At 54.8% G+C, this 21,344-nt stretch overlaps 7 protein-coding genes and 1 non-coding gene across 8 annotated transcripts; 2 read left to right on the top strand and 6 right to left on the bottom strand.

Annotated features, from left to right (window-relative positions):
- Positions 1 to 469: 469 nt before the first annotated feature.
- DICSQDRAFT_155945 (uncharacterized protein) lies at positions 470 to 2,450 on the bottom strand. The gene is made up of 6 exons (XM_007367094.1): positions 2,341 to 2,450; positions 2,231 to 2,270; positions 2,028 to 2,169; positions 1,958 to 1,968; positions 1,574 to 1,686; positions 470 to 1,512 (listed from the first exon to the last, which is right to left on the bottom strand). Exons 1-6 carry the CDS (start codon positions 2,387 to 2,389, stop codon positions 1,301 to 1,303), a joined length of 567 nt encoding a protein of 188 aa, XP_007367156.1. The 5' UTR covers positions 2,390 to 2,450; the 3' UTR covers positions 470 to 1,300.
- Positions 2,451 to 2,556: 106 nt separating this feature from the next.
- DICSQDRAFT_137814 (uncharacterized protein) lies at positions 2,557 to 3,481 on the bottom strand. Its single transcript, XM_007367093.1, has 2 exons — positions 2,739 to 3,481; positions 2,557 to 2,672 (listed from the first exon to the last, which is right to left on the bottom strand). The coding sequence occupies exon 1, from the start codon at positions 3,330 to 3,332 to the stop codon at positions 3,141 to 3,143; it is 192 nt and encodes a 63-aa protein (XP_007367155.1). The 5' UTR covers positions 3,333 to 3,481; the 3' UTR covers positions 2,557 to 2,672; positions 2,739 to 3,140.
- Positions 3,477 to 5,055, top strand: DICSQDRAFT_181542 (NADH:flavin oxidoreductase/NADH oxidase; the record flags this gene model as incomplete). The annotated part of the gene is made up of 6 exons (XM_007367092.1): positions 3,477 to 3,837; positions 3,926 to 4,109; positions 4,169 to 4,432; positions 4,497 to 4,636; positions 4,695 to 4,829; positions 4,897 to 5,055. Exons 1-6 carry the CDS (start codon positions 3,553 to 3,555, stop codon positions 5,053 to 5,055), a joined length of 1,167 nt encoding a protein of 388 aa, XP_007367154.1. The 5' UTR covers positions 3,477 to 3,552.
- A 144-nt stretch (positions 5,056 to 5,199) lies between these two features.
- Positions 5,200 to 5,280, bottom strand: DICSQDRAFT_t113. Its single transcript has one exon. It is a non-coding gene; the product is annotated as a tRNA-Ala (tRNA).
- A 703-nt stretch (positions 5,281 to 5,983) lies between these two features.
- On the bottom strand, positions 5,984 to 6,854 carry DICSQDRAFT_137813 (uncharacterized protein). The gene is made up of 7 exons (XM_007367091.1): positions 6,824 to 6,854; positions 6,669 to 6,763; positions 6,518 to 6,608; positions 6,258 to 6,376; positions 6,179 to 6,194; positions 6,078 to 6,126; positions 5,984 to 6,024 (listed from the first exon to the last, which is right to left on the bottom strand). The coding sequence occupies exons 2-4, from the start codon at positions 6,750 to 6,752 to the stop codon at positions 6,327 to 6,329; spliced, it is 225 nt and encodes a 74-aa protein (XP_007367153.1). The 5' UTR covers positions 6,753 to 6,763; positions 6,824 to 6,854; the 3' UTR covers positions 5,984 to 6,024; positions 6,078 to 6,126; positions 6,179 to 6,194; positions 6,258 to 6,326.
- Positions 6,855 to 11,915: 5,061 nt separating this feature from the next.
- On the bottom strand, positions 11,916 to 13,708 carry DICSQDRAFT_181540 (elongation factor 1-gamma). Its single transcript, XM_007367090.1, has 5 exons — positions 13,617 to 13,708; positions 13,377 to 13,551; positions 12,546 to 13,215; positions 12,131 to 12,485; positions 11,916 to 12,056 (listed from the first exon to the last, which is right to left on the bottom strand). The coding sequence occupies exons 1-5, from the start codon at positions 13,668 to 13,670 to the stop codon at positions 12,048 to 12,050; spliced, it is 1,263 nt and encodes a 420-aa protein (XP_007367152.1). The 5' UTR covers positions 13,671 to 13,708; the 3' UTR covers positions 11,916 to 12,047.
- A 3,114-nt stretch (positions 13,709 to 16,822) lies between these two features.
- Positions 16,823 to 18,832, top strand: DICSQDRAFT_107932 (Bicupin oxalate decarboxylase/oxidase; the record flags this gene model as incomplete). The annotated part of the gene is made up of 9 exons (XM_007367089.1): positions 16,823 to 17,198; positions 17,255 to 17,310; positions 17,363 to 17,405; positions 17,467 to 17,521; positions 17,577 to 17,711; positions 17,776 to 18,236; positions 18,288 to 18,367; positions 18,422 to 18,549; positions 18,604 to 18,832. The coding sequence occupies 9 exons, from the start codon at positions 16,823 to 16,825 to the stop codon at positions 18,701 to 18,703; spliced, it is 1,434 nt and encodes a 477-aa protein (XP_007367151.1). The 3' UTR covers positions 18,704 to 18,832.
- A 250-nt stretch (positions 18,833 to 19,082) lies between these two features.
- On the bottom strand, positions 19,083 to 21,340 carry DICSQDRAFT_171422 (uncharacterized protein; the record flags this gene model as incomplete). The annotated part of the gene is made up of 10 exons (XM_007367088.1): positions 19,083 to 19,454; positions 19,504 to 19,558; positions 19,617 to 19,917; positions 19,972 to 19,981; positions 20,043 to 20,367; positions 20,420 to 20,635; positions 20,693 to 20,892; positions 20,962 to 21,136; positions 21,188 to 21,200; positions 21,265 to 21,340. The coding sequence occupies 10 exons, from the start codon at positions 21,338 to 21,340 to the stop codon at positions 19,083 to 19,085; spliced, it is 1,743 nt and encodes a 580-aa protein (XP_007367150.1).
- Positions 21,341 to 21,344: the final 4 nt, after the last annotated feature.

The following is a 21,344-nucleotide window of genomic DNA, read 5'->3' as shown; positions in this document are numbered from 1 at the left end:
GTGTGCGTGTGCGTGTGCGTGTGCGTGTGCGTGTGTCGGGGGCCCGCCTCCGCCTTGGCCTGCAGGGTGCGCGTGCTCCGAGGCCACGGGTTTGGGTCGACGTTGTGAGGGTTCGCGTCGCGGCTGGAAGCGGTGCGCAGCGGGGGGCACGGACTGTCGCTCGGATCCGGAGTGCGGGGAGCGAGAGCAGGGGTGGGGGCGCGAGACGATGCCGTGGTCGTGGGCTGGCTGCTTTTATGTGTGTGTCCGCGGGCGAGCGGGTGCTAGCGAGGCCTGGGGAACGGGTTGGAGGAAGTTGCCAGCTGGGGCCCGAGGGAGAGGAAAGAAAGTGCTGGGCGAGGAATCCGGGGAAATGGGAACAGGAGACGGGGAACGAGAGGCTGGAACGGGCGTCGCACCGTGCCAGTGGGACCGCCAGGACGTGTTCGAAGTACGGACTCGGGCTCGGAGGGAATTGTTTTGCTTCACTCGCAACAGAGATACGCACATTGCATAGCAGTCGGAGGTTTTCTATTGCTGCAAGGATCCATCGCTCCATTCGCGGTTGCCCCGCAAATATTCACAGCTCACAACTCGTAAGTGCCGGGTGAACAGTCTGCCACCTCTGTCCTCACGCACGGGCGAGGATGCCATCGCCGAATCCGCTCTGGTGGGCCGCCTGAGCAGAATCGGGAGTGGACGACGAGATGAGGGATGCGCCCAAGTCGCACAACACGGAAATACGACGACCGTCAAAGGCTACCAGGCGTCCGTGAATGCGGATCCAGTTCACCCACGCCTGTTCGGAAAGACCAAAACAGCAAGATAATAATGCTCGCGGCGGGAGGTTACAGCCTTGTTCCGAAGAGCTCGTCTCCCATACACAAAATGTACATCGTGCGGACGTAGCGCGCGTGGGAACTACCCAGGCCATAGCTATAGAAACATTGGCAGAGTGCTAAGCTGTACACTACAAGCAGCACGACAGACAGCGTGAAAGCGATGACAACAACACAGACCTCAGAAAGGCGGGAATGTAACACGAATCATGCGTCGAAAAACGCGCGATCGGATGCAGCAGTCCGGCTTCTGACCAACAAAGAGACTACACACAACAAGCCGAGTCTTAAACGAGGGTGGGGTGAAAGAGGGTGGCCACACTAGATGCTGAGGGTATCCAGAGTGTTCACTGTCCATATTCAGAGACATTCGGAGCGATTGGGATTCAGGGGTTGCTGCACAAGGTGAGTGAAGAGGGCGAGAGTTGCGCCGAGTGGCGGCCACAGCTCCCGGGTATGCTCAGTCGGCTCGGGCTCAGTCCTCACAAGAGGAGAGCAGAGAGGGATGCGACGGCGCAGGCGGCGATAACGCCGAAGATGCCACCGGTGGAGGTCAAGGAGACCGCACCGTTGCTTCCCGCGGATTGGGTCGAGCTGCTGGAGCTAGAGCTGCCGCTGCCGCTCGCGCTCGAGGGCGAGGTAGCGCTGCTGCTCGCAGCGGAGCTAGAGAGCGCCGCAGTCGGGCCGGGCTGAGCTATTGAGGGCAAAGATATGCGTGAGACACGATAGCACGGCCGGATGTAATGTGTACGTACAACCAGGGGGCTTCACAGTGAAGGTAGAACTGTTGGCGAAGACGTCGGTGTGGTTCGTGGTGTTGACGAACTGGACAAGGTAGCCGTCGCCGGGACGCAGCGTCACGTTGGTGCTATGGGCAACCTAGTCAGTGTCTGATTCTAGAGGTTTCGGAGTACAGCCCGTCGAGTCGTCTGCATCGAGGTGGACATGCTTTGCGATCTTAGCCGCAGTCACAATTTGACGGGCGCTCCGAGTCAACTCGTCTTCCCCGCCTCGCCTGTGACGCTCTCCGGAGATAGAATGTGCTCGAAAGTCGCCGTTGCTTCGGAGCTCCGACAAGCAGACAAGGGCCCAAGGCCACGTTGTGAAGGTGCCATGCATACTGGAAAGCGTGCACTTACACAGTGACAGTCTGTGAGGCGAGAAAGGTCAATGTGGCCGCCACAGAGAGCAGTGGAGAGTCTATCTCACCTGCTGAGATATGTTGACGAATTGGGCGATCGAGAAGGCGCCGTTCAAGGTTGCGTTGTTCGAGTTAATGACAACGATGTCGATGGGGCTGGGGTCGCCCTGGTTGAACTGCCAAGTGATGACGTTGGTCTGGTTCTGGACCCTACACGGCCCCCTTCAGCAAACAGTCCAGGCTCGAAGGCTCGGAGTAGCAGGCCACTCACCAAAAGTCGGTCTCGCTAGGGCCGAGGATGTTGATCGCGTCTGGCCGCAGGGAAGTTCGAAAATCAACCATTTGCACGGAAGCACTTCCTTGGCTGGGAAACCGACTTACTAGCGACGGCGATGGGAAGCGCAAGAGCGACGAGCTTGAAGGAAACCATTTTGACTGTGAGCAAGGAGTGGTGCGCCTGGAAAGGCTTGTAGCAGCGGGCGGAGAGGGGGGGGTGGGGGACGGACAGGCAAGAGAGAGAGACCTCGAGGGCGGCAACACGGCAGGGGGTGAGCTTTTTATTCTCATCGCTGTCTGCCTTCTCTTCCCACGGCGCTAGTTCTATACAAAGCCATTCCTTCCACTTCTGCCAACGTCGGCACTTTCCGGACGTAGCGTATGCCATTGCCCGTGCGCCAATCGCGCGCACTGTCTCTGCTGTGATCCTCCATCATCGTCAGTTCTGCTCTCTCGTCTGCTGTTTGCTTGTCATGCAAATCTGTTCACAACCCTCCCCTCAAGGGTTGTTACATATACTGAAGATGCAGTCAAGTGCAGACGATAGTGACGTAAATGGACAGCCTTGAGCAAGTACACTCTAGAATCCCGGAAGCCTGATTCCCGGGAAACCCTCCGAATCCCCTCGAAGGGTGCAATACGCCATCTCCCGCAAGCCGCAAGTAAGCCGCGATGCCCAGTTGGTCTTGTGCACCTTTCGCATCACAGAAGCGTATGAAAAGTGCGGTCGCCGTCATACAAGGGTCACCGCTACGTACGGATCAGTCTTCGGGGCGGCGGGGGCGGCGCATCTCCCGTCGACACTCGCCGCCACAATATGTAGCATTCGAGATGCTCTTAGCCAGGTCCCAGTACGTGGCTTTCTTTTTCTGAACAATGTTGCTAGAAGACAACTTTCACTGATCTCACGTCGACGTTCCGACGTGCATATCATGTCGGAGTGAGCGTGACGACGCCTCACGCACCCATTTGTTCTGAACTATTTCGATCTGTCTCCCTTGTCGGATCCTCGTACTTGCGTTATCTCCACGCTCGCGAGGGAGGGTACGATCTAAAATTTCCAGTGTGCTCATGATCACACGGACACACACTCCCATGTCGACAACGGGTCCCACGACGCCGCATGTCGCAAATCTCATCCACTTACTATATAGGTGTCCTGGGAGAAGGCTCCGCCGGCCCACATATATACCCCCGTGGACTAAGTACTCCATATTCTCCCGCCCTCACAACTTGAGAGAGCCACTCCAAGCAATCCACCAGGCATCGCTGAATCCTGAGTCAAGAGCCCAACTTTTCCCGCATTCATCGTACAACATGGGCTCCCTCGACGCGATAGCACCTACCAGCCCGCTCTTCCAGCCCGCGAAGGTCGGCGACATCACGACGCTCCACCGCGTCGTCCTCGCGCCGCTCACGCGCTGCCGCGCAAACAACAGGCACGCACACACCGACCTCGGCCGCATCTACTACGAGCAGCGCGCCTCGGTCCCCGGCACGCTCCTCATCGCCGAGGCGACGTACGTCTCGAAGAACGCGGGAACCTTCTCGCCGCACGCGCCTGGAGTGTACACCGAAGAGCAGATCGAGGGCTGGAGAAGGGTGCGTGCGCCTATCCCCTATAGATTGAATCGAGAAGGTTGGGAAGGCTCATGAGGTAGGATGTGTGCGTGTGTGTGTGCGAGTGTAGATCGCGGAAGCGGTGCACAAGAGAAAGTCCTTTATCTTCATCCAACTCTGGGCACTAGGCCGCGCTGCCCTTCCTTCAGCGCTCGAGGCCGAGGATCCTACCTTGCCATTCGTGGCTGCCTCGCCCATCAAGCTCAGCGATAGACCCAAGGATGAAATAACCCCTCGGGCGCTGACAGTCCTGGGTACGTCCCCCACTCAAGCTCTCATCGGTCATCTCCTAGTCCTGAACGTCGCGTCACAGAAATCAAGCAGTACGTACGTGACTTCGCGGAGGCAGCTCGGAACACAGTGCACGGGGCAGGATGCGACGGCATAGAGCTCCACGCCGCGCACGGATACCTCATCGACCAGTTCATCCAGGACGTCTCGAACAAGCGCACGGACGAGTACGGGGGCTCGATCGAGAACCGCTGCCGCTTCGCGCTCGAAGTCGTCGATGCCGTCTCAGAAGCCATAGGCGAGAGCAAGGTCGGAGTGCGGCTTAGCCCCTGGAGCACGTTCCAAGGTACACATGAGATTCTCCTCCCCAAAGCCCACGCCGCGCGTCTGACGAAGTGTGCGATTGCCAGATATGCGGGAGGAGAACCCGGTGCCGACGTTCACCTACCTCGTTTCGGAGCTCGTCCGGCGCCACCCCAACTTGGCCTACTTGCACGTCGTCGAGCCCGGTCTCGCAGGTGCCTCGGACATCGACGCCCGTGAGGGGGAGGTGCGTCCACATCTGCCGAGGCTTGAGCATCCCGCGTCCGTTCTGACCGTATGAGCAGTCGAACGATTTCTTGCGCAAGATCTGGGCTCCGCGTCCCTACATCGCCGCGGGCCGGTTTACGCGCGAGAGCGCGATGAAGCTTGCGGACGAGACGGGCGACCTCATAGCGTTCGGGCGGCGGTTCATCCCCAACGTACGCATACCTCGCGTCGTGTCCTGCCGTCTGGGTAGCCTGACGATCGCCTGCGGGGCTCTTACAGCCGGATCTCCCTTTGCGCCTCTTGAAGAACCAGCCGTTAGCGCCATGGGAGAGGGGCAAGTATCAACTCCCCGAGAGTCCGTCTGGGTACATTGACTATCCGTTCGCGGAGGAGAATCTGGAGGAGTTGGGTGTGGAGCAGGTAAAGCAGTATTCGTAGATCAATCGACTGGCGGAATGAGATGTCATAAGGCTGGACGATGGGAAGGTCGCAGCCGAACGTTGTGTTGCTGTGATGTAGAGTATCCTACCGTTGGAATATATGACAATACGTCGGCAAAACAGTGTCGAGTATGGTGGGTCGTGGACACGTCCGGGATTGAACCGGACCCCTCTCGCAAATACTCTGCTAAGCGAGCGTGATAACCAACTACACCACGTGCCCTCATTTTCCTAAACACAACTACTGTGTGGGACCACGGCGTCTTAATGGGGTGAATCAGTTGCGATATCAGATATTAGTAACGCTTAGAATCCAACCTCGGCCTCGTCACAGACCACCTATCCTACGTACACTCTCACCGTGAGTCACTGCAGCTATTTGAGTTCTGGAATGTTTGATGTTGAAGGTGGATGGTGCTCAGGTTGACAGCCCGGAATTTCGAGATCACTGTGAATGTCGATAGCGAGGCGAAGAACGACACTGCTCCGGGTCATACCAAGTATAAGTGCAGTCCAGCGCAATAGAGTTTGGTGAGTCAGTCGCTGTACATATAGACAAATGCTACGCTCTTTATCACTCTGTTTGATACAGCCAGTCACTCTTGCGATGTATGAGTTGGTTCCTCTTCGTCCTCCGTGCTAATGCTCATCACGTTCTCAGCCCTGCCATCCTCCTGCCTGATATAATCATCCATCGTTATCGAGGCTGCCAGTGATCCGATTACCCGCTCAAATATCACCGAGTTGTTGAGGTCCATTGATGAAACCTGCGAAGAGGCCATAGAGCCCGCAGCCCGGAGACTTGCGGACTGTAAGTGCAGGAGGAAGCGTGAGATGAGAACGGCGGTCAGTCTATAAACCAGGGTTTGAGTCGTTCATCAAACCTTCATAAAGTAATAATCGATGACACGTACGGTATTGTATAATTGGTTATGACGCTAGTTATTTGCATCGCGGGCTCAGCAATCTGTCTTCTGTGAATATTCAATAGTCCATTTTTTGTGCTGGAGGCGGACATACTGAAAGATAAGTGAACGTCAAGTGCAGAGTGTTCAGGATAGCGAGTATACTAGACGAGGTATGAGTTAGTAATTATCGCAGGTCGAAGGGGTACGACTCGCAGAAAATAGATTGTGCCTGGATCATACTCGATGAGCATTGTACATACGTGAATTGCACACCCAACTTGCCAGTACTCACCATCATTCAAAAGAACACTCGAGATAGACTCCTTGATCATCCCTGCTTGGCGAATGCCATGAGATCTAGCTAGTGTGTACCACGTTGCACCGATGGCAATGCAGTCTGCCATAAGCAAGCTTGAACGAGACACAATAGTCACTAAAGTGTTCACTTGTGAATATGGACGAACCGAGGTATGACCGTATATCTTACATCTATTCAAAAGAAGCAAATATCAGTCCTGGATGCTTCACGGTTGAGTGAGCGAGTAAGTACTGACTTCTTCACAAGATCGGTGGGCTCATTATCCAATGAAGTGCATCCAACAGGAAAGACGTTCCTGCCTGTTAGTCCGTACCCAAATACAACCTATCAGACTGTTAGCCGATAGCTTACGATAGAAACATATCGTGTGGCGAATTAGCCTACAAAGCCGACAACGGTAGGCGCTATGGACAAAATGAAGGTCGCAGAGCCGAGAAGCAGGCTTCTTCGGAGGGCATGAACTCGCATGGCTGAAAACGCTAGCAGACCCCAAAAGTTGATACAGTTCCTAATATGACTACAAAATCATCAATGCTTACCTCCTTGGACTAGATAGGACAAGTAATATAGCGAAGAAATACCGATCATAGAAGAAGCACAGCTACACGGGCATGAAAGTCCTTGTCATCGGTCCTATACCGAAGAAATGTGTCTGCAATTGACTGACCTCTGGTGAAGTTAGAATACCAGCCATATCAGAGTTGACTCTGGTCAATGTACTAATATGTATGACCTACCGTGTCTGATATTTTGAGGAAATCGCTCCCAATGGCCCAGCACAATGAAAGCATCGTTATGTACTTGTTAAGCCAGAATATAATCGCTCCACCGGTGACTTTTCGACCCCAGAAACATCGTATTTCCTCAGGGGCGGTCAGGACTGAATCGTAGAGAAACACCACTGTCGTGAGGAAAAGGAAGCACTCAGCATATAGGGCCTTCTGTTATTTCGACTCTTGGGTTGAGATACCTGTTCCTGTGATGCCGCAGTAGCTTCCTAGTGTACTTCAGGGTTCAGGATAGTCATCAGTGTCTAATTCCCAAGAGGGACACAACCATATGGTCAAGTATGACATACTTGAGAGCGATTATTGCTGTGATCTGTTCAGACTGTAGGGAAGTCATGGCTTTCAGAGCTAGGGGTTGTATACAAGGGCCGTGCGAGGTCGTTCGGAAGGCAGGGAACGAGAATTTATAGGCCATCTGTCTAGCGTTACAGTGCTTGATCGTTTGGCAGCTCACCTCGTATACGGCATCTTCGAAAACTTATATCAGAGAGAAGTGACCCACGCCTAGCTTGAAACTCAGACCCTATCATTGACCGCAGTGACTCATTGCTCAATGATAGTGCCGAGAGCTGGAGGGCGTCATTACGATAACAGATTGGAAGAAAGGAGGACTGGGACGACTGTGAGCTAACATGTCACAAGCACATCATGGCTCGGGCTCACTGCACTAGAAACCGAGAAGCAAAAGTCAGGAAGGATGAGTTCTTAATGGCGACCTATGACCCGATAATCTGGGCAATGTGTGTATCATGGTTACGCAGTAATTGGAACCAGGCAAAACGATATCCGGTAAAGCTGCGGTCCGAAAAATGTGCCTTACTGCGACGCCTTCAACGTACGACTTCCGACGCCGCCGCTGTCCGTACCTTCGCGCTCAGCCTCCCGGCTCGGAGCGCTCACGACGACTATATTTTGATTGTCTCGAGATGAGGTCGGAGGCCGATCGGATAGCGATTCACGTCATGTTGCGGCTCCGGGTCGGTGTGTGGGGGAAGCGTACGAATTTACTAATGCGCATACACAAACCACATAGGCAAGGTTGGGGCGCTCCAGCTGAGGGACAAGACAGGCCCGGTGGTTCTGGGGGAGACGCTCCGCACAGTCTAAGCTCCCAATCAGCTGCATGAGTCAGATCGGTGTTCGCAGCTAGTGTTGGAAAGCTGCTCACATGGATACATCATCACCTCGTCAGCAACATGATTGACGTCGAATGTCTTCTAGAGGAAAACATTGTGATAGGTCTACGCGACCGAAGCTACCTTAGTACCTAGCAGCGACAGTATCGGGACGGAGTCCTGCAGATCTCTCCCACTGTGTATAGGCCACCAGAGAAGTGTAGCATCGCTGCCCGCTATTGAAAGTGAAGCGGACGAGTGCGTTACAGAGAGGACAGCCATACTCCAACGGTGAGAGTCTGTGGCATGGGATTCGGAATGAGTGGTCAGCTGAGCAAATGGGCTGGCAGAGACGTATTTAGCGCCTATCAAGCTCATGGCCAACGTCTCATCACACTATTATCTGTGAAGTCCAAGCGGCCATCGCGCACTCCCTTGAGACATATATCGCCCTGCCCAACCTCGAGAGACGAAAGGCTAACAGACAATCAAGAGTCTGCTACGATGGTTTTACATTGCGAGATCCCCCGCGAGCGACACATGGACAGATCGTGATCATGATAGTACACAGCGAGCAACAAGCGATAAGCAGCGGACTCCCCAGCCACTTCTAGCGGGTGCATCTACGCGCTCGGACTTAAACCTGGCTGAGGGGCTCGTACCCGCTCCGACTCCGCCCGCCAAAGCCCAAGCCCATCATGAGCTTGCTCCTCAACGACGACTTGCGCCCGCCCTCGTTCGCGTGCAAGTCCTCGCCCTCCTCGCGCGCCCTTCTCCGCTTCGCCTCCTGGAAGCCCTCGAGCGGCACATCGTACAGCCTTTCGTACTCCACGCCCAGTTCCCGCCCCGACGTCCAGAAGTCCTTGCAGTTCCCGATTATACCCAGATCGAAGGGGTTCGGAGCCTTCGCCGCGCGCGCCAACCCGTCAGCGGCCTTGCCCTTCGTGAACCGGTCGAACCCAAGGAGGCTCATGAGGAAGCCGCTACCGCACCCTGCGCACATGCTATGATTGTGGCGGTGGTGTGCGTGCGCGCTGCCGCTTAGGCTGCCCTCGGCGCCGACGGAGTCGTCGGTGGGAAGGTGGCGGTGGCCCATTTGTCCGTGGAGGGTCGCGCCGCCGCGCCCGCCCATGAACCCGAAGCGGCCGAGATTGGAGACCTCGAAGGTTGTCATCTGGCGTGCGACCTGCCAGAGCTGGGAGCCAAGGAGGACGAGCGTCCAGGAGAGCTGCAGTGTTGACCACGCGGCTACGGAGAAGAGGAACGTGTCGTATGCAGTTACGGCGCAGAGATAAGAGGGGAGAATGCACGAAGGCGAGATGCTGGCCGGGTCCGTTGACAGCGTTAGGCTGGAATAGTCTGTGAAGCGAAACGGGTCAACGTAAAAATCAGGAACAAGTCGGACTATACACGGATAGTGGTAGCGACGTACACTCGAACGTCAGGTAGTCGAACAGAATGATGCCAAGGACAAGGGTCATAACGAAAATCAGGAATTGACGGTGATTGTTCACACCGACTGCTCAGTCTTGTTAACCGACAGCCTATTGAAATCAGCAAGGGAATACGTACTACAGTTCCATACCCACGGACAATGGCTGCGCGTAACGGGGTTAACGATAGTGTCAGATATCTGGTAGGATACTCACTGGTCATGACGTGCGATGCAACGATCACAAATACGACAATGCTTGGATCTCAAGGGTTTGCGTGCCTTAAGGGTACCGTCAAGGCCTTGTCTCGGTACGACTGTGACGCCCACGTACCATGCACTGGATGCAGAAGGTCTGACCGTTCAAGCGACCTTGGGAAGCCAGCTCTTCGATTATCTGTCGGCACCATTCAGTCTGCAAAATAACAACGCGCGTTTAACGATCCTACAGTTTTCAATTCCCCGTCGCTAGCCGGCTTGGGGCAAGTACCAGGGTCCAAGCTGATTGCGCGGAAGAAGTTGTAGGCACAAAGGCCGATGGTAATGGCGAGAGTAAGGTGAGTGAATGCATGCGACTCCGTCTCTGTTGCAAGCTCGTGAGTTCATCTCTACAGAGATAGGCGCAGGCGAACGTACGATTCATGAGGCGAGTGACCCAGGCGTACGCGACCCAAATCATTGAGGCGGTGATGATACCAGCGAAGTAAGGGCTCTGTGTGACGCTGTCGGTGTAATTTGATTTGTCCAACAGGACGCGCGTTACAATCTACCTCATGTAAGCACGTAGCGATGCTAAGCCGCTAAAGCGCAGGACTTACGTGGTGCATCCCGAAGAACAGCGCCATAGCAAGAATTATACCGGTATACCATGGCAGTATCGTAAGAGTGGTAAACATCAGGAAGAGAAATAGCGTCGGCATGGTGAATATGATGATCTTGGTATTTCTCTGCGCATTGTCAGGGGCTGGGCTGGCCAAGGGAGGGGAGATAGTCGTGTACTCACGTCGCTAAGAGGTTTCCGCTTCGGCACCCCATCCTCTGTGAACCCACCTTCCTCCAACGCCCGCTTCCATGCACCCAGGCTCTTCAGCTCCTGCGCCATGTCCCGCGCCGTCCTACCTTCGTTGTCCTTCGCATGTACATCCGATCCCGCCTCCACTAGCCTCCGGATGCACATCCGGTTCCCGCGAACGACCGCCCAATGCAGTGGGGTGAGACCAGTATCGTCCTTCGTGTTCGGACTAGCACCATGCTTCAGCAGAAGCTCGACAGAAAGCGCGTCACCCTGGTACGCCGCCCACATGAGCGACGTGTGTCCCTGCGAGTCCCTCGCGTCGACATTGATCGGCTGGTGCAGGAGATACAGTAGGGCCATGACCGACGACGAGTGCGTGACAAGGTGCAGCGTGTTGTACCCCTGCGCGTCGGCGATGTTTGGGTCCGCATTGTGCGAGATGAGCAGCTGGATGACATAGAGGTACCCATTGCGCGCGGCCCACTGCAACGGGGTCGCAACGAGGTCGCCGCCTAGCGCGTCGACCTCCGCGCCCTGGTCCAACAGGTAGCGGCATGCGGCGACCTGAGCGTTGATCGCCGCCCAGTGGAGGGGCGTGATGTTCTGCTCGTCGCGGTCCGTGGCGTGCGCCTTGCCCGACTCGATGAGGTGCCGGATCGTGTCGACGTCGCCGCGTTGGGCCGCCACGAAGATGTTGGACTGCTTCAAGGCACGAACGAAGTGAGATATGAGACGTACCACAGAGAGATCGTCATGTCGCGAGAAGTCCGGTACGCACGTCAGGTTCCGAGACTGTCTGGAGAGCTTGGGGAAACGTCATCGAGCCTGCCGACGCTGTGGAGGCTGTCACTGCAGAGGCGGAAGGCTCGCCCTTGTTGCTGACGAGGTCGTCCATCGCTGTGCGATGTGCGCAGTGGTGGTTGGAGGAATGGAGAGTGCAGCCCGCTGCGGACGGGGAACGTGGTGAAGGCCGTGGATAGGTATTTCGGGACGCGCGTTTGACGCTCGGCAACACAGTGGGCTGTACATCTCAGGCTGTGGCTTCGTCATGGCCTCAGTCATTCCATATCCGTCCTCTTTTTAGGCTGACCGTTCCTTGTGCAATCGCTGCAGAGAGAGCATGGCGAGTCTGTGGTCAGCGTCCGGAGGTTATACTCATGAGTAGCAAGACGACTAACATCCTCCGAGTCATGGTTGCGTTCGCACGCAGTGAAAAAGAATGAGAGGAAACCGACATAGATTACCTCGTACGCCGAGCACGCTGGGCACACCGAGGGACATGCTCTTTACAATTCTTTTTGCATTTCGTTTGATACTGCAACAACACAACAAACCCCCCGGACTAGCGACACAAGCATGACAAGGACATGATGAGAGTAAATGATACATCTAACGGACAAGAAGCAAGCACTTTTACTTGAACTATGATAGGTTGGCGAGATGATAAATGTCAGAATGCTCTGCCAGAGGCTGAAAGTCGGTGAAGGAAGACTTACGTTCTTGCCGTCCACCCACTTCTTGCCGTCGACCTCGAGATCCCATGCGAGTGCGGCCTCGAAGAACGCCTTGTCCTCGGGGTTGTTCAGGTCCAAGCGCTTGTACTCGTACGATTCCCAGTCGGGGGCGACATCCACAACGGGCTTAATATCCTGGCCGCGCGCGATGAGCACGCCAGAGATGATCGAGTTGTTGGTCTCGCCAAGGACACCCATCGAGCCAAAGAGGTACTTGCGCGACGCCTCGAGGCGGTTGAAGAAGCCGCCGATCTGGTTCGACGACATGAACGTCTGCGTGAGCTCGTTGTTGTACTTGAAGTCAACGCGCCAGACAGAGAAGCCCTCGGGGTCGTAGCTACAAGTGTCACGATATGAGCCAATTGGGAGCAATCATATGCGAATAAGAGGTACATACTTCTGGTAGAACCACTCGAGAGCGCCGTCGGGCCCACGCGTGTCTTTGTTAGAGTACGCGCGCTTCCAGTCCTCGAGGTTGAACGAGGACTTAGGGAGTGAGTCAAGGGGGTTCTTCGCCTTGGGCTCCTCCTTGGGGATGTCGTCCTCCTCTTCTTCCTCCTCTTCCTTCTTCTTCTTTTCCGCCTTGGGGGCGGGTGCAGCGGCGGGCTTCGCCTCCTTCTTCTCCTTGGGCGGAGGAGTGAAGGCGAGCGCCTTCTCGAGGTATTGCAGCTCGCCGTAGATCTCCTTCAACTGGGGCTGGTTGACGATGGTCTCTACGTGACGGATTACGTTGGGAATTTGGGCGCGGATGGGAGCGTCAATAGTGACGTTCATCGCACGCTGGATCTCGGCGGCAACGGTGAGGTCAGCGAGGGAGATACGCTCGTTGACGAGGAAAGTGCGGGTGGCAAGGATGGTGTCAAGGGTCTTCAGGGAACGGAGCTGGCGCTCAGCGAAGTGGGTGTGGACAGGCTTGGTGTAGGGAGTGATCCTGCCGTTAACGAGACCGAAGATGACACCAGTGAACGAACCAATCTCGGAGTCCGCGAACGAGACCCATTGGTCAACGAGGGCAGCCTCCTTTGTGCTTGTACCAAGGAGGTTAGAGTTGGGGGCAAGGGAGGCGACTGTTGGAAGCAATCAGCAATTGTTCAGATTGTATGAATGCAACGACGATCAGATGTGTATGCTGTCGACATAAGGATTAAGACAGGGATAACTGATGATAATTCTCGTCCTTTCGTTCGTTGATAGAAGATGATGTAAGATCGGAATGCACTCGACTCACCGTAGCGGGCGATGGCGGAGCCCTCGAAAAGCTTGAAACCATCCTTGCCCTCGAAGGCAGGAATTTTTCCATGAGGGAACTTAGCGAGAAACTCGGGCTTCTTGTTGTCCTCAAAGTGGACGTAGTGCTCAGGCAAGTCGACCTGAAGTCCGCCAAGGGCAGCAGCAGCGCGGATCTGCGAGTACGAGTGAAATCGGGTGAACGACCACTTCGCAGCAGTTTATACAGCTTGGTACATACGATCTTGCCCTTCCCCTGTTGAGGCGTCGTCCAGAGAGTGCCGATTGAAGACATTTTGTGTTTGTGCGAGTAAGGAGGAAAGTGTGGAGAGGTAAGTGGGAGACTGCGATCTGCAAGATTTTTCGTTATCATGGGCACATCCTGAGCCACGTGAGTAGATCTGCTTCAGGGGAGGCTCTGTCCTCTCGTCGCTGGGCCAGTGGGCAATGGGCTTTTGTTATCCAACCACCATCTTGTCCTCCAGATTGCAATCTTACATCGACGTCCTGATTTCAGCGATTGCGGGGCTGTCGCCATGTCCCATCGTGGCCCACTGTGAGAGCTAAGCGGCCCGACTCACAAGCGTTCGGATTATCGGTCCAGGTGAGCATGCCATATTCAATACTGGTTCTCTGCTGCGCGCCCCTTCATCTGGGGACACTTCGCTGTGGAGCTTCTCTGAGCGTGACGTGTCGTAAGGCAACGCTGCCGTGGAAAGGTTCGGTGCAGGCAATGACCTCAGGACCTTAGAAGAGACATCTACCAATGTGGGCTTGATCTCTTGAATATGGAATCCCCCTTTCTACGACAGAACCGTATCGTCTGGCCTCTCTAAGGTCGCAAGGTGCGCTACGCACATCACTTTTGCCAGGCGCGAAGTCGACCTCTTCTTCCTAGGCCATATCTTGCGTCCGTGGGGGAGTGTTGGGCTTTGGGAACATCAATCTATGCCTCTGCATGCCCAACACTCCACGTGCCATAGTCCTGTGGCTGCGTCGTGTCTGCCGTCTTATGACGCTTCCGTCCGTTAGCGCGTAAATGCTACAGCATAAGTACTGTCATTCTGTACTCAATTCGGAGTACAGCATCACGATCCAAGGCTCCAGCTTTAGGCTAAGGTGTGACGGCATTCGAACGCGTGCAGCTACCTCAGACGCCTAAGCAAAAGTCAGATTGGCGATAAATGTCTCCCACATACTCGTCAGGGCGTCGAGCGTTGATAGTCACAAGTGCTCTCTGCCACAGTTGCGAAGTGTGTAGAGAGCACTTCAGGCACTTCCTGAAGGGAATCCTGTACGTATGAGTCCAGGCACCACGGTGTGTCCTGTGTTGCGTGGTTTTTATTCGCTACCTCGTAATAGGGCTATCAGCGGGAGGGAATCGCTGTGAAGTCTATTGTGGCCACTTGAATTCTCGATGCTGCGAGCAGCGCTTGTTACTTCTCCCGTCTTCGTGAATGGCACCAGGGTGCTCCTCTTCGCTTCGCAACACACATCTGCTACATTGTAAGCACATACTCCACCGGGGTTAGGGGACTTGTCGAGCTTCAAGTAAGCTTCGCAACTTCGATCGTCCATCGTACGAGGGTAGTTGCGCATCCTCTCAGGTTGACTGGACAGTGCCTTATATGGTATCATTTCATCTCTGTCTCAACAGGACCAAGAATGAGAACAATCCGCCACCAAATCGGCATTCATAGATGGGCGCAAGAATACCCCTGTACTGTTTCATGGTATGCACCCCCCAGACCCTCTGGTTTGTGTGGGTGACCTATTCATGCAAGACAGCGCCACAGGAGTATTCGGAGCACGAAGACATTGACAAGTCTCGATGCTCGTTGATACAGTTGATTATCTTATAATGAATACTCTAATAATGCATAATATCTCATAGTGGATAGCCCGAGGCCGCAACCGACATGGTATGCGGGGAATTATGCATGAAATCTCATATCTAATAATGAATAAAGTAATCGGGCATATGCACTACTGGATTTTCCTTTTTGGGTATAATTCGCGAGCTCAGACCCACCGTGAGGTGCTAAACGAGGTCTGTCTGGATCCTTTTAGAGGTGAAGCTCCCAGGTTATGCCCAAATTTGTACCTGGTTGAGGGATTATTGCAGATCCAACCGCCAAATTTCTCCCATATCCTCCATGCCCAAGTCTGAAGCATAACACCCGGACACTCCCTCTGAAGCCCTATGCACATGCACGGAGCCCACTCATGCTCCTACAGTGGTGGAGAAGGAGGCAGCTAAGCAGCAGGCTAGTCTGGAAAGGTTTTGGACGAAATAGCTGTTTGTCATCACGCATGGGAACAAATAGTGTGGTCACGCTACACCGTAATGTCACGAGTATCACAAATAGTCACTTCTGTCACATGTATGTGACAATCCAGTCATGCATAATATCTCATAGTGTATGAGGAAATGGCGCAACGGAGTCTATTCATTATTAGATATTCAACTGTAAGTCCATGAGGAGCTGCTTCGGTTCCGACACTGAGGACTGCCTGAGTCTGGAACCGGTGCCTCGCTTCGTTGATGTTCCGACAACAATCACATACAGTGAGCGGTAGGCGCGGGAATATGGACAGCTCGCGTAGTGCATCTTAGTATACTGAACGTCCATCATTGGGCGGTGTAGGCGCCAATGGTGACATTCCAAACCCTGCTGCACCTAGTGGACAGTCGACGAGCTGCACCCTTCTCTCGGGACGCTCGTCGCTGTCGAAAGCTACGTTACCAACTCACATGCACCCGCCTAAGCGGAGCCGCATGATGTATATCATTGTCGCCCTTCTCACGAAAGCTACTAACGCAACTAGTAGGATTCGTCGACGAACCGGGCTCGTAACTTATACTGTTACACGCGAACATTGAGCAAAAGGAACATCGCGGCCCTGGTGTGATCCGTTATCTCGCTGACATCTTCTTGCGCCATTTCAACTTCGAAGTGGACTATCATCCATCAGACCCAATGCACATGGCGCGTACCCGGGCCCTGCATTCAGGCTTAGTAGCCGTTCGACATATAGGCTTCTGTACCCGCAATCTATGGTGTTCGATGCGTGTATACCTTATTCCCGTTAGTCTGTCTCTCATCTACTCTAGACAGATCTGTCTTGGCCCCCGGCCTTGGAGTGCTACGACCAATGATCGACTCGGTCAGCGTAATGCAATGCGTGTCCGTACACTAACTCCGCTGATTCCAGGACTCGAAGCAGGGACCGCACGTCACGCCATTGAACATCGTGAGATGGCTCGCTACGGTGCTGTCGGCGGGATTGACCAAGATCCTCCATGAAGGTACGCGATACTGGTCCTGAGTATCGAGCGACCCCCCTGCGCCTATAAAGCTCGTCGCACATCCGGGTCTTCTCTCCGTGGCCCACTCCGCTCCCTACATCCTCGCTTCCCTTCTCTCTCGTAAGGCCTGCATCACCATGCTTCCTCGGCTATCCCATGTTCTCCTCGCTGCGCTCGCACTGAGCCGCACAATTCTCGCCGAGCCCTCGGACGACGATCAGCTCAAAGCGTTCTTCGCTAGGGAACGCGTAGCTGTGAAGCCGGTGAACTTCGGCAGGCGGTCTGCTGCTACTACCCCGACCCGTCATCTCCGTCCTGAGGCATTCGAGGATGAAGCCGCACTGCGAAAGCGTGACTCTATTACCCCTCCGGATGTTGGACAGGTTGCAGATTGGGGAGGCAGCAATCCCCAGCCTGTCCGTAACGGAGCAGGCGACACGTTCCTGGCAAATAGCAACCACCAGATCGATGCCCAAAACCCCGACAACGTCGCGGCACCACCCACTGATTCCGGTAAGTAGTCTATATTGACATCTACTCTGGAGTCGTCTAACATGGCGCTTTCTCAGGTACTGTGCCTAATCTGAAGTGGAGTCTGTCACTGTCGCACACGCGTCTGCTCAAGGTTTGTGTTTCCCCGCATTCCGTCATTGCTGATCGACTGACATTCTTGATAGGGTGGCTGGGTTCGCGAGCAAACTATCACAGATTTACCCCCATGTACGTTGCCGTCATCGATCTGTTTCACAAGATGACAGGTGATCCTGACATTACTGTTTAGCTAAGGATCTCGCTGCCGCTGAACTGCGCTTGTCGCCAAACGCCTACCGTGAACTGTACGTCACGACGTTTGTTTATGTAAGGCGCGCTCACTGATTTGCTGACCCACAGTCACTGGCACCGCGTAGCCGAGTGGGGTTATATCCTCAATGGCACTGGGCGCATCTCTGCAATTGACGAGAACGGTAGGAGCTTCATTTCGGACGTTCACGGTCCGACGAACGGCACCGACCCGGACATCTACTAGTAAGATTGAATTTTCAATAGAAATGGCGTTCAGTGCTGACGGTGTGTCATCTCCCCCCGCCAGCTTCCCACCTGGTGTTCCTCACTCCATTCAGGCACTCGAAGATGGTCTCGAGATCCTCCTCATTTTCACAGACGGCAACTTCGACGCGACTGGTACCACGTTCATGCTCTCGGATTGGCTTGCGCGTACCCCGCTTGAGGTTGTTGCGCAGAACTTCGGCGTGAACGTCAGCCTGCTCGGCGGAATCCCTCAGAAGGACCCGTACGTCTTCGACAGCACTGTGGCCCCGCCACCCTTTGGCCATGCCTCCGAGCAAGCTGTGAAGGACCCGAACGGCCAGGTTCCCAGCCCGTACGTGTTCCACCTTTCCGACCAGGAGAGAAAGTCGGCGCCTGGCGGGGGCGGATGGGTCAAGATCCAGGACTCGGTCACAAACTTCCCTGTGTCGACTTTGCTCGCCAGCGCCCTGGTCTTCGTAGAGCCGAATGGTCTCCGCGAGCTGCACTGGCATACATCTGATGGTGAGGCATCCGACCCATCTAATCACATGCTCCGCTCACGCAGGCACGTAGAGTGGCTCTACATCATTAGTGGCAATGCTCGCGCTACTGCCTTCGCTGGCAGCTCCTCCTCGCGCACCTTTGACTTCCAGGTTCGTGTTGTTTTGGGTTCTGTGTCGATCGTCTGGGCTTACATTGCTGCTCAGCCTGGAGACACCGCTGTCTTCCCGGTTAGCTACGGCCACTACGTCAAGAACTTGTCGCCGACTGAGCCCCTCATCTACCTCGAGCTCTTCAAGGCGCCCAAGTTTGTGGACTTCAGTGCAACACAATGGTTAGTGCTGATCATCTCAAATGGGAGTTTCTTTTGATCACCGAGCTCCACCAGGCTCGCACTCACGCCCAGGCAAGTCGTTGCCGATCTGCTGAACCTGTCCACAAGCGTTATCGAGACGTTCAAGACGGAGAAGCAGGTGATTGTGGCGTGAGCGGAGGATCCCATGGGTTTTAAAAATACAAAGCACCTCGCTCATCCTTTACAATCTTCTCCGAACGATGCCACCGTGCACAATCCATACCTGCTGTAATTTATTGATATGCAAATTTTGCTCATCGTCCCTACAAGGACTTACGCAGACGAGATGTCAGTGTCGTATAGAGAAGTTCTCAGGACGACAGAACTGGCCTCCCGTAGCACATGAATATCAGTGGCACCCGAATGCAACTCGGGCAGTAACCTCAAGCAGGATAGCACAGTGTATCTGTCAGTGATTCCTAGCCGAATGTTACATGTTGGAGTACTCACCAAGCATATGTTATCAGGATGAATTCAAGAGTGTTGGAGTATTCAAACCCCTAATATTACAGCTAGACAAAAAGACACGCTAGAATGGAGCAGAGGCCCAGTGAAAGGCTCCCAGACATGCGCCCCGCGCCGTTCGCACCGCCCTTGCTGGTCCCGGCCAGCGGCCCAGTACCGCCACTCCTCCCGTTGCTGTTCGCTAACGCTGTGGGATCAATGTTCACGTTCTGCGCTGGGTTCGTGACAGCGGTTGTCGCGTATGTCTGCGTGGCTGAAGGATCGGACGATGATTGGGCGTCGCTCGAGACAAACACCAGCGCTGCGCCGGGGGCGGGGACGGGCACGACACAGGTGTTCGCGTTCTGGTCACAGCTGATCGTCTGGATGACTTCGTTGCCAGACAAGCGTCCATCTGCCGCGAAGCGTCCGCCGAACGTCTGCAGGGCCATAAGCTGCGTCATGGAGAGGTAAAATCGTGCGGCTTACCTGGTTCGCCCACGTAACTTGATTTTTCTCAGCGACTGATGGCGCTAGCAGGTACCTATGGGTGCGTCGTCAGACTTATATTCAGCAGCGCTTGCGAGCCCGGGGTTACTCACTTGACTCGGACCTGAGCCGGAACGGCATTAGACTCACCAACGGCGCTGCCGCCGATAGAGATCGTAGCGTTGTACGCGCCCTGGCCGTTCTGCTCGGTCATGAAGTTGACAAGAGCTACGCGCGCCAAGGCGTCGTTCTCGTAAATAGCAAAGCCGGGTGTAAACTCACTGCCGTTGTTTGCTGCAAGGTCGACAACGCGTGAAGTGTTCGTTGTCCCAAGCGCTTCCGCGAGGAAGAGCGTAGAGTACATGATCGGCCCGACCGTCCACTTGTTGATGAGCGAGAGGTTGGTTGGAGGAGCTGTTAGTTCTAATGTTAGCAGGAGATGGGACGCAATGCTCATGGATTACGAACGAGTGAATGGCTATACACGTGAACCAGTCAATACAACGACAGCGGGATAGCAAGGAGACAAAAGCACATACGTTGTATGACACGTTCTGTCCTCCAATATGCAGCATCGCCCCCGAGAAGTTGCTATATGCCATCTGCAACCCGTAGTCTACTGCCCATAGCGCGGACCCGAAGCTGTCGCTCACGCCTGCGAACCCGCCGCACGACGCCGTGTTCGTCTCGAACATCATGAAATCCTTGTCGTACTGCTGAGCGATCCCCGCGCTGTTCAGGTACGGCTGCACGATGCTTTGTCCGGACGCGTGCGTGAGGTAGTCCGCGAAGACGTCTTGGGGGTTAATGATTGGCCCAAGGCCATCTCCAGGAAAGGCGGCGGCGCAATTTTGCTCGGGATAGCTGGGCAGTGGCGTTGAAGTTCATGCTGTGCGTTCAAAGGAATGAGACGTACTGTTCGACGGAGATGACGTCCAGGAATGACGAGTACGTGTTCAGATAGCCAATGTCCCAGAGCGACTCCGGAGTCCACGTCCCCTGTAGACTGGGAGCTACGATCTTGTTCTTCGAGGCGATCTGCGGATCGTTGTTTATACCGTTGACCATGGTCCCGAATTCGTTGAAGTAGTCCGTCTGGTTGTACGTCTTCGGACGACCTCCGAGCCCGTGTCTGAAATGTCGCGGTCAACACCCGCCTTGCAGTCTCAACCCGTGCGTAAACTCTCACTGGCCGTAAAGATCCGGCTCGTTCCCGACCTGGTACCCAAGGACGTTGCTACCCAAGATAGCATCCGCATGTTCGGCAATCTGCAGGCGGAGGTGGCTCGTGTCGTTCATCGGGATACCTAGATACCACTTTGCGTTCACCAACGACGAGACGTTCGCGAAGAGATACAAGAACTCGTCCGTAAGATCCAGCGTCGGCGTCTGTCGGGCACAAGCGCACGCATGTCAGCGATCAGGTCGATGTCAAATATACGAAACGCGGCACAGCACCTGGGTGGGAGCATTGTCGTCTACGCTGTGGTCCTTTGCGATCATCGCGTTTTCCGGGAGACTGGCGACGAGCGTAGCAATTTCCTGCGTGTTACCGCCAATTCGAACTCGGACGCTGCCCGCGCGGTCGGCGACCGTGGCGAGCAGGTTGAGGAATGTGGGCTGAAGGAACGAACTACATCCCGATCACCTTTCGGATGTGGTGTGATTTGAAAGCAGCACGTACGCATTCTTGCCGACTGCATATGATTTGTCCATGAGCATTCAGGACTCACTGGCGTGTCGAAGTGCAGGGATACTCACTAACTTGCTGAACCACTGACATCTCGATAGAGAACCCGAAGAAATCGCCCTTGTGCGGGATCGAGAGCTTGGGCATGTTG

This window comes from Dichomitus squalens, assembly GCF_000275845.1.
Source record: "Dichomitus squalens LYAD-421 SS1 unplaced genomic scaffold DICSQscaffold_22, whole genome shotgun sequence".
NCBI lineage: Eukaryota > Fungi > Basidiomycota > Agaricomycetes > Polyporales > Polyporaceae > Dichomitus > Dichomitus squalens.
This window is presented reverse-complemented; position numbering and strand designations above follow the sequence as displayed.

Excerpts from the sequence above, each read along its gene's own strand:
- DICSQDRAFT_181540 (XM_007367090.1), bottom strand. The coding sequence starts at position 13,670 with ATGTCTTCAATCGGCACTCTCTGGACGACGCCTCAACAGGGGAAGGGC. Across the intron at positions 13,216-13,376 it reads CTCCGCCATCGCCCGCTACG|TCGCCTCCCTTGCCCCCAAC; the intron begins GTGAGTCGAGTG and ends TGCTTCCAACAG. Across the intron at positions 12,486-12,545 it reads CTCGAGTGGTTCTACCAGAA|CTACGACCCCGAGGGCTTCT; the intron begins GTATGTACCTCT and ends TGACACTTGTAG.
- DICSQDRAFT_155945 (XM_007367094.1), bottom strand. The coding sequence starts at position 2,389 with ATGGTTTCCTTCAAGCTCGTCGCTCTTGCGCTTCCCATCGCCGTCGCT. Across the intron at positions 2,271-2,340 it reads GCTTCCCATCGCCGTCGCTA|ACGCGATCAACATCCTCGGC; the intron begins GTAAGTCGGTTT and ends CCCTGCGGCCAG. Across the intron at positions 1,513-1,573 it reads CACTGTGAAGCCCCCTGGTT|CTCAGCCCGGCCCGACTGCG; the intron begins GTACGTACACAT and ends TGCCCTCAATAG.
- DICSQDRAFT_137814 (XM_007367093.1), bottom strand. The coding sequence starts at position 3,332 with ATGGGAGTGTGTGTCCGTGTGATCATGAGCACACTGGAAATTTTAGAT.
- DICSQDRAFT_137813 (XM_007367091.1), bottom strand. The coding sequence starts at position 6,752 with ATGCGAGTTCATGCCCTCCGAAGAAGCCTGCTTCTCGGCTCTGCGACC. Across the intron at positions 6,609-6,668 it reads CGCCTACCGTTGTCGGCTTT|GTTGTATTTGGGTACGGACT; the intron begins GTAGGCTAATTC and ends ACAGTCTGATAG. Across the intron at positions 6,377-6,517 it reads CACCGATCTTGTGAAGAAGT|CTTGCTTATGGCAGACTGCA; the intron begins CAGTACTTACTC and ends GTCTCGTTCAAG.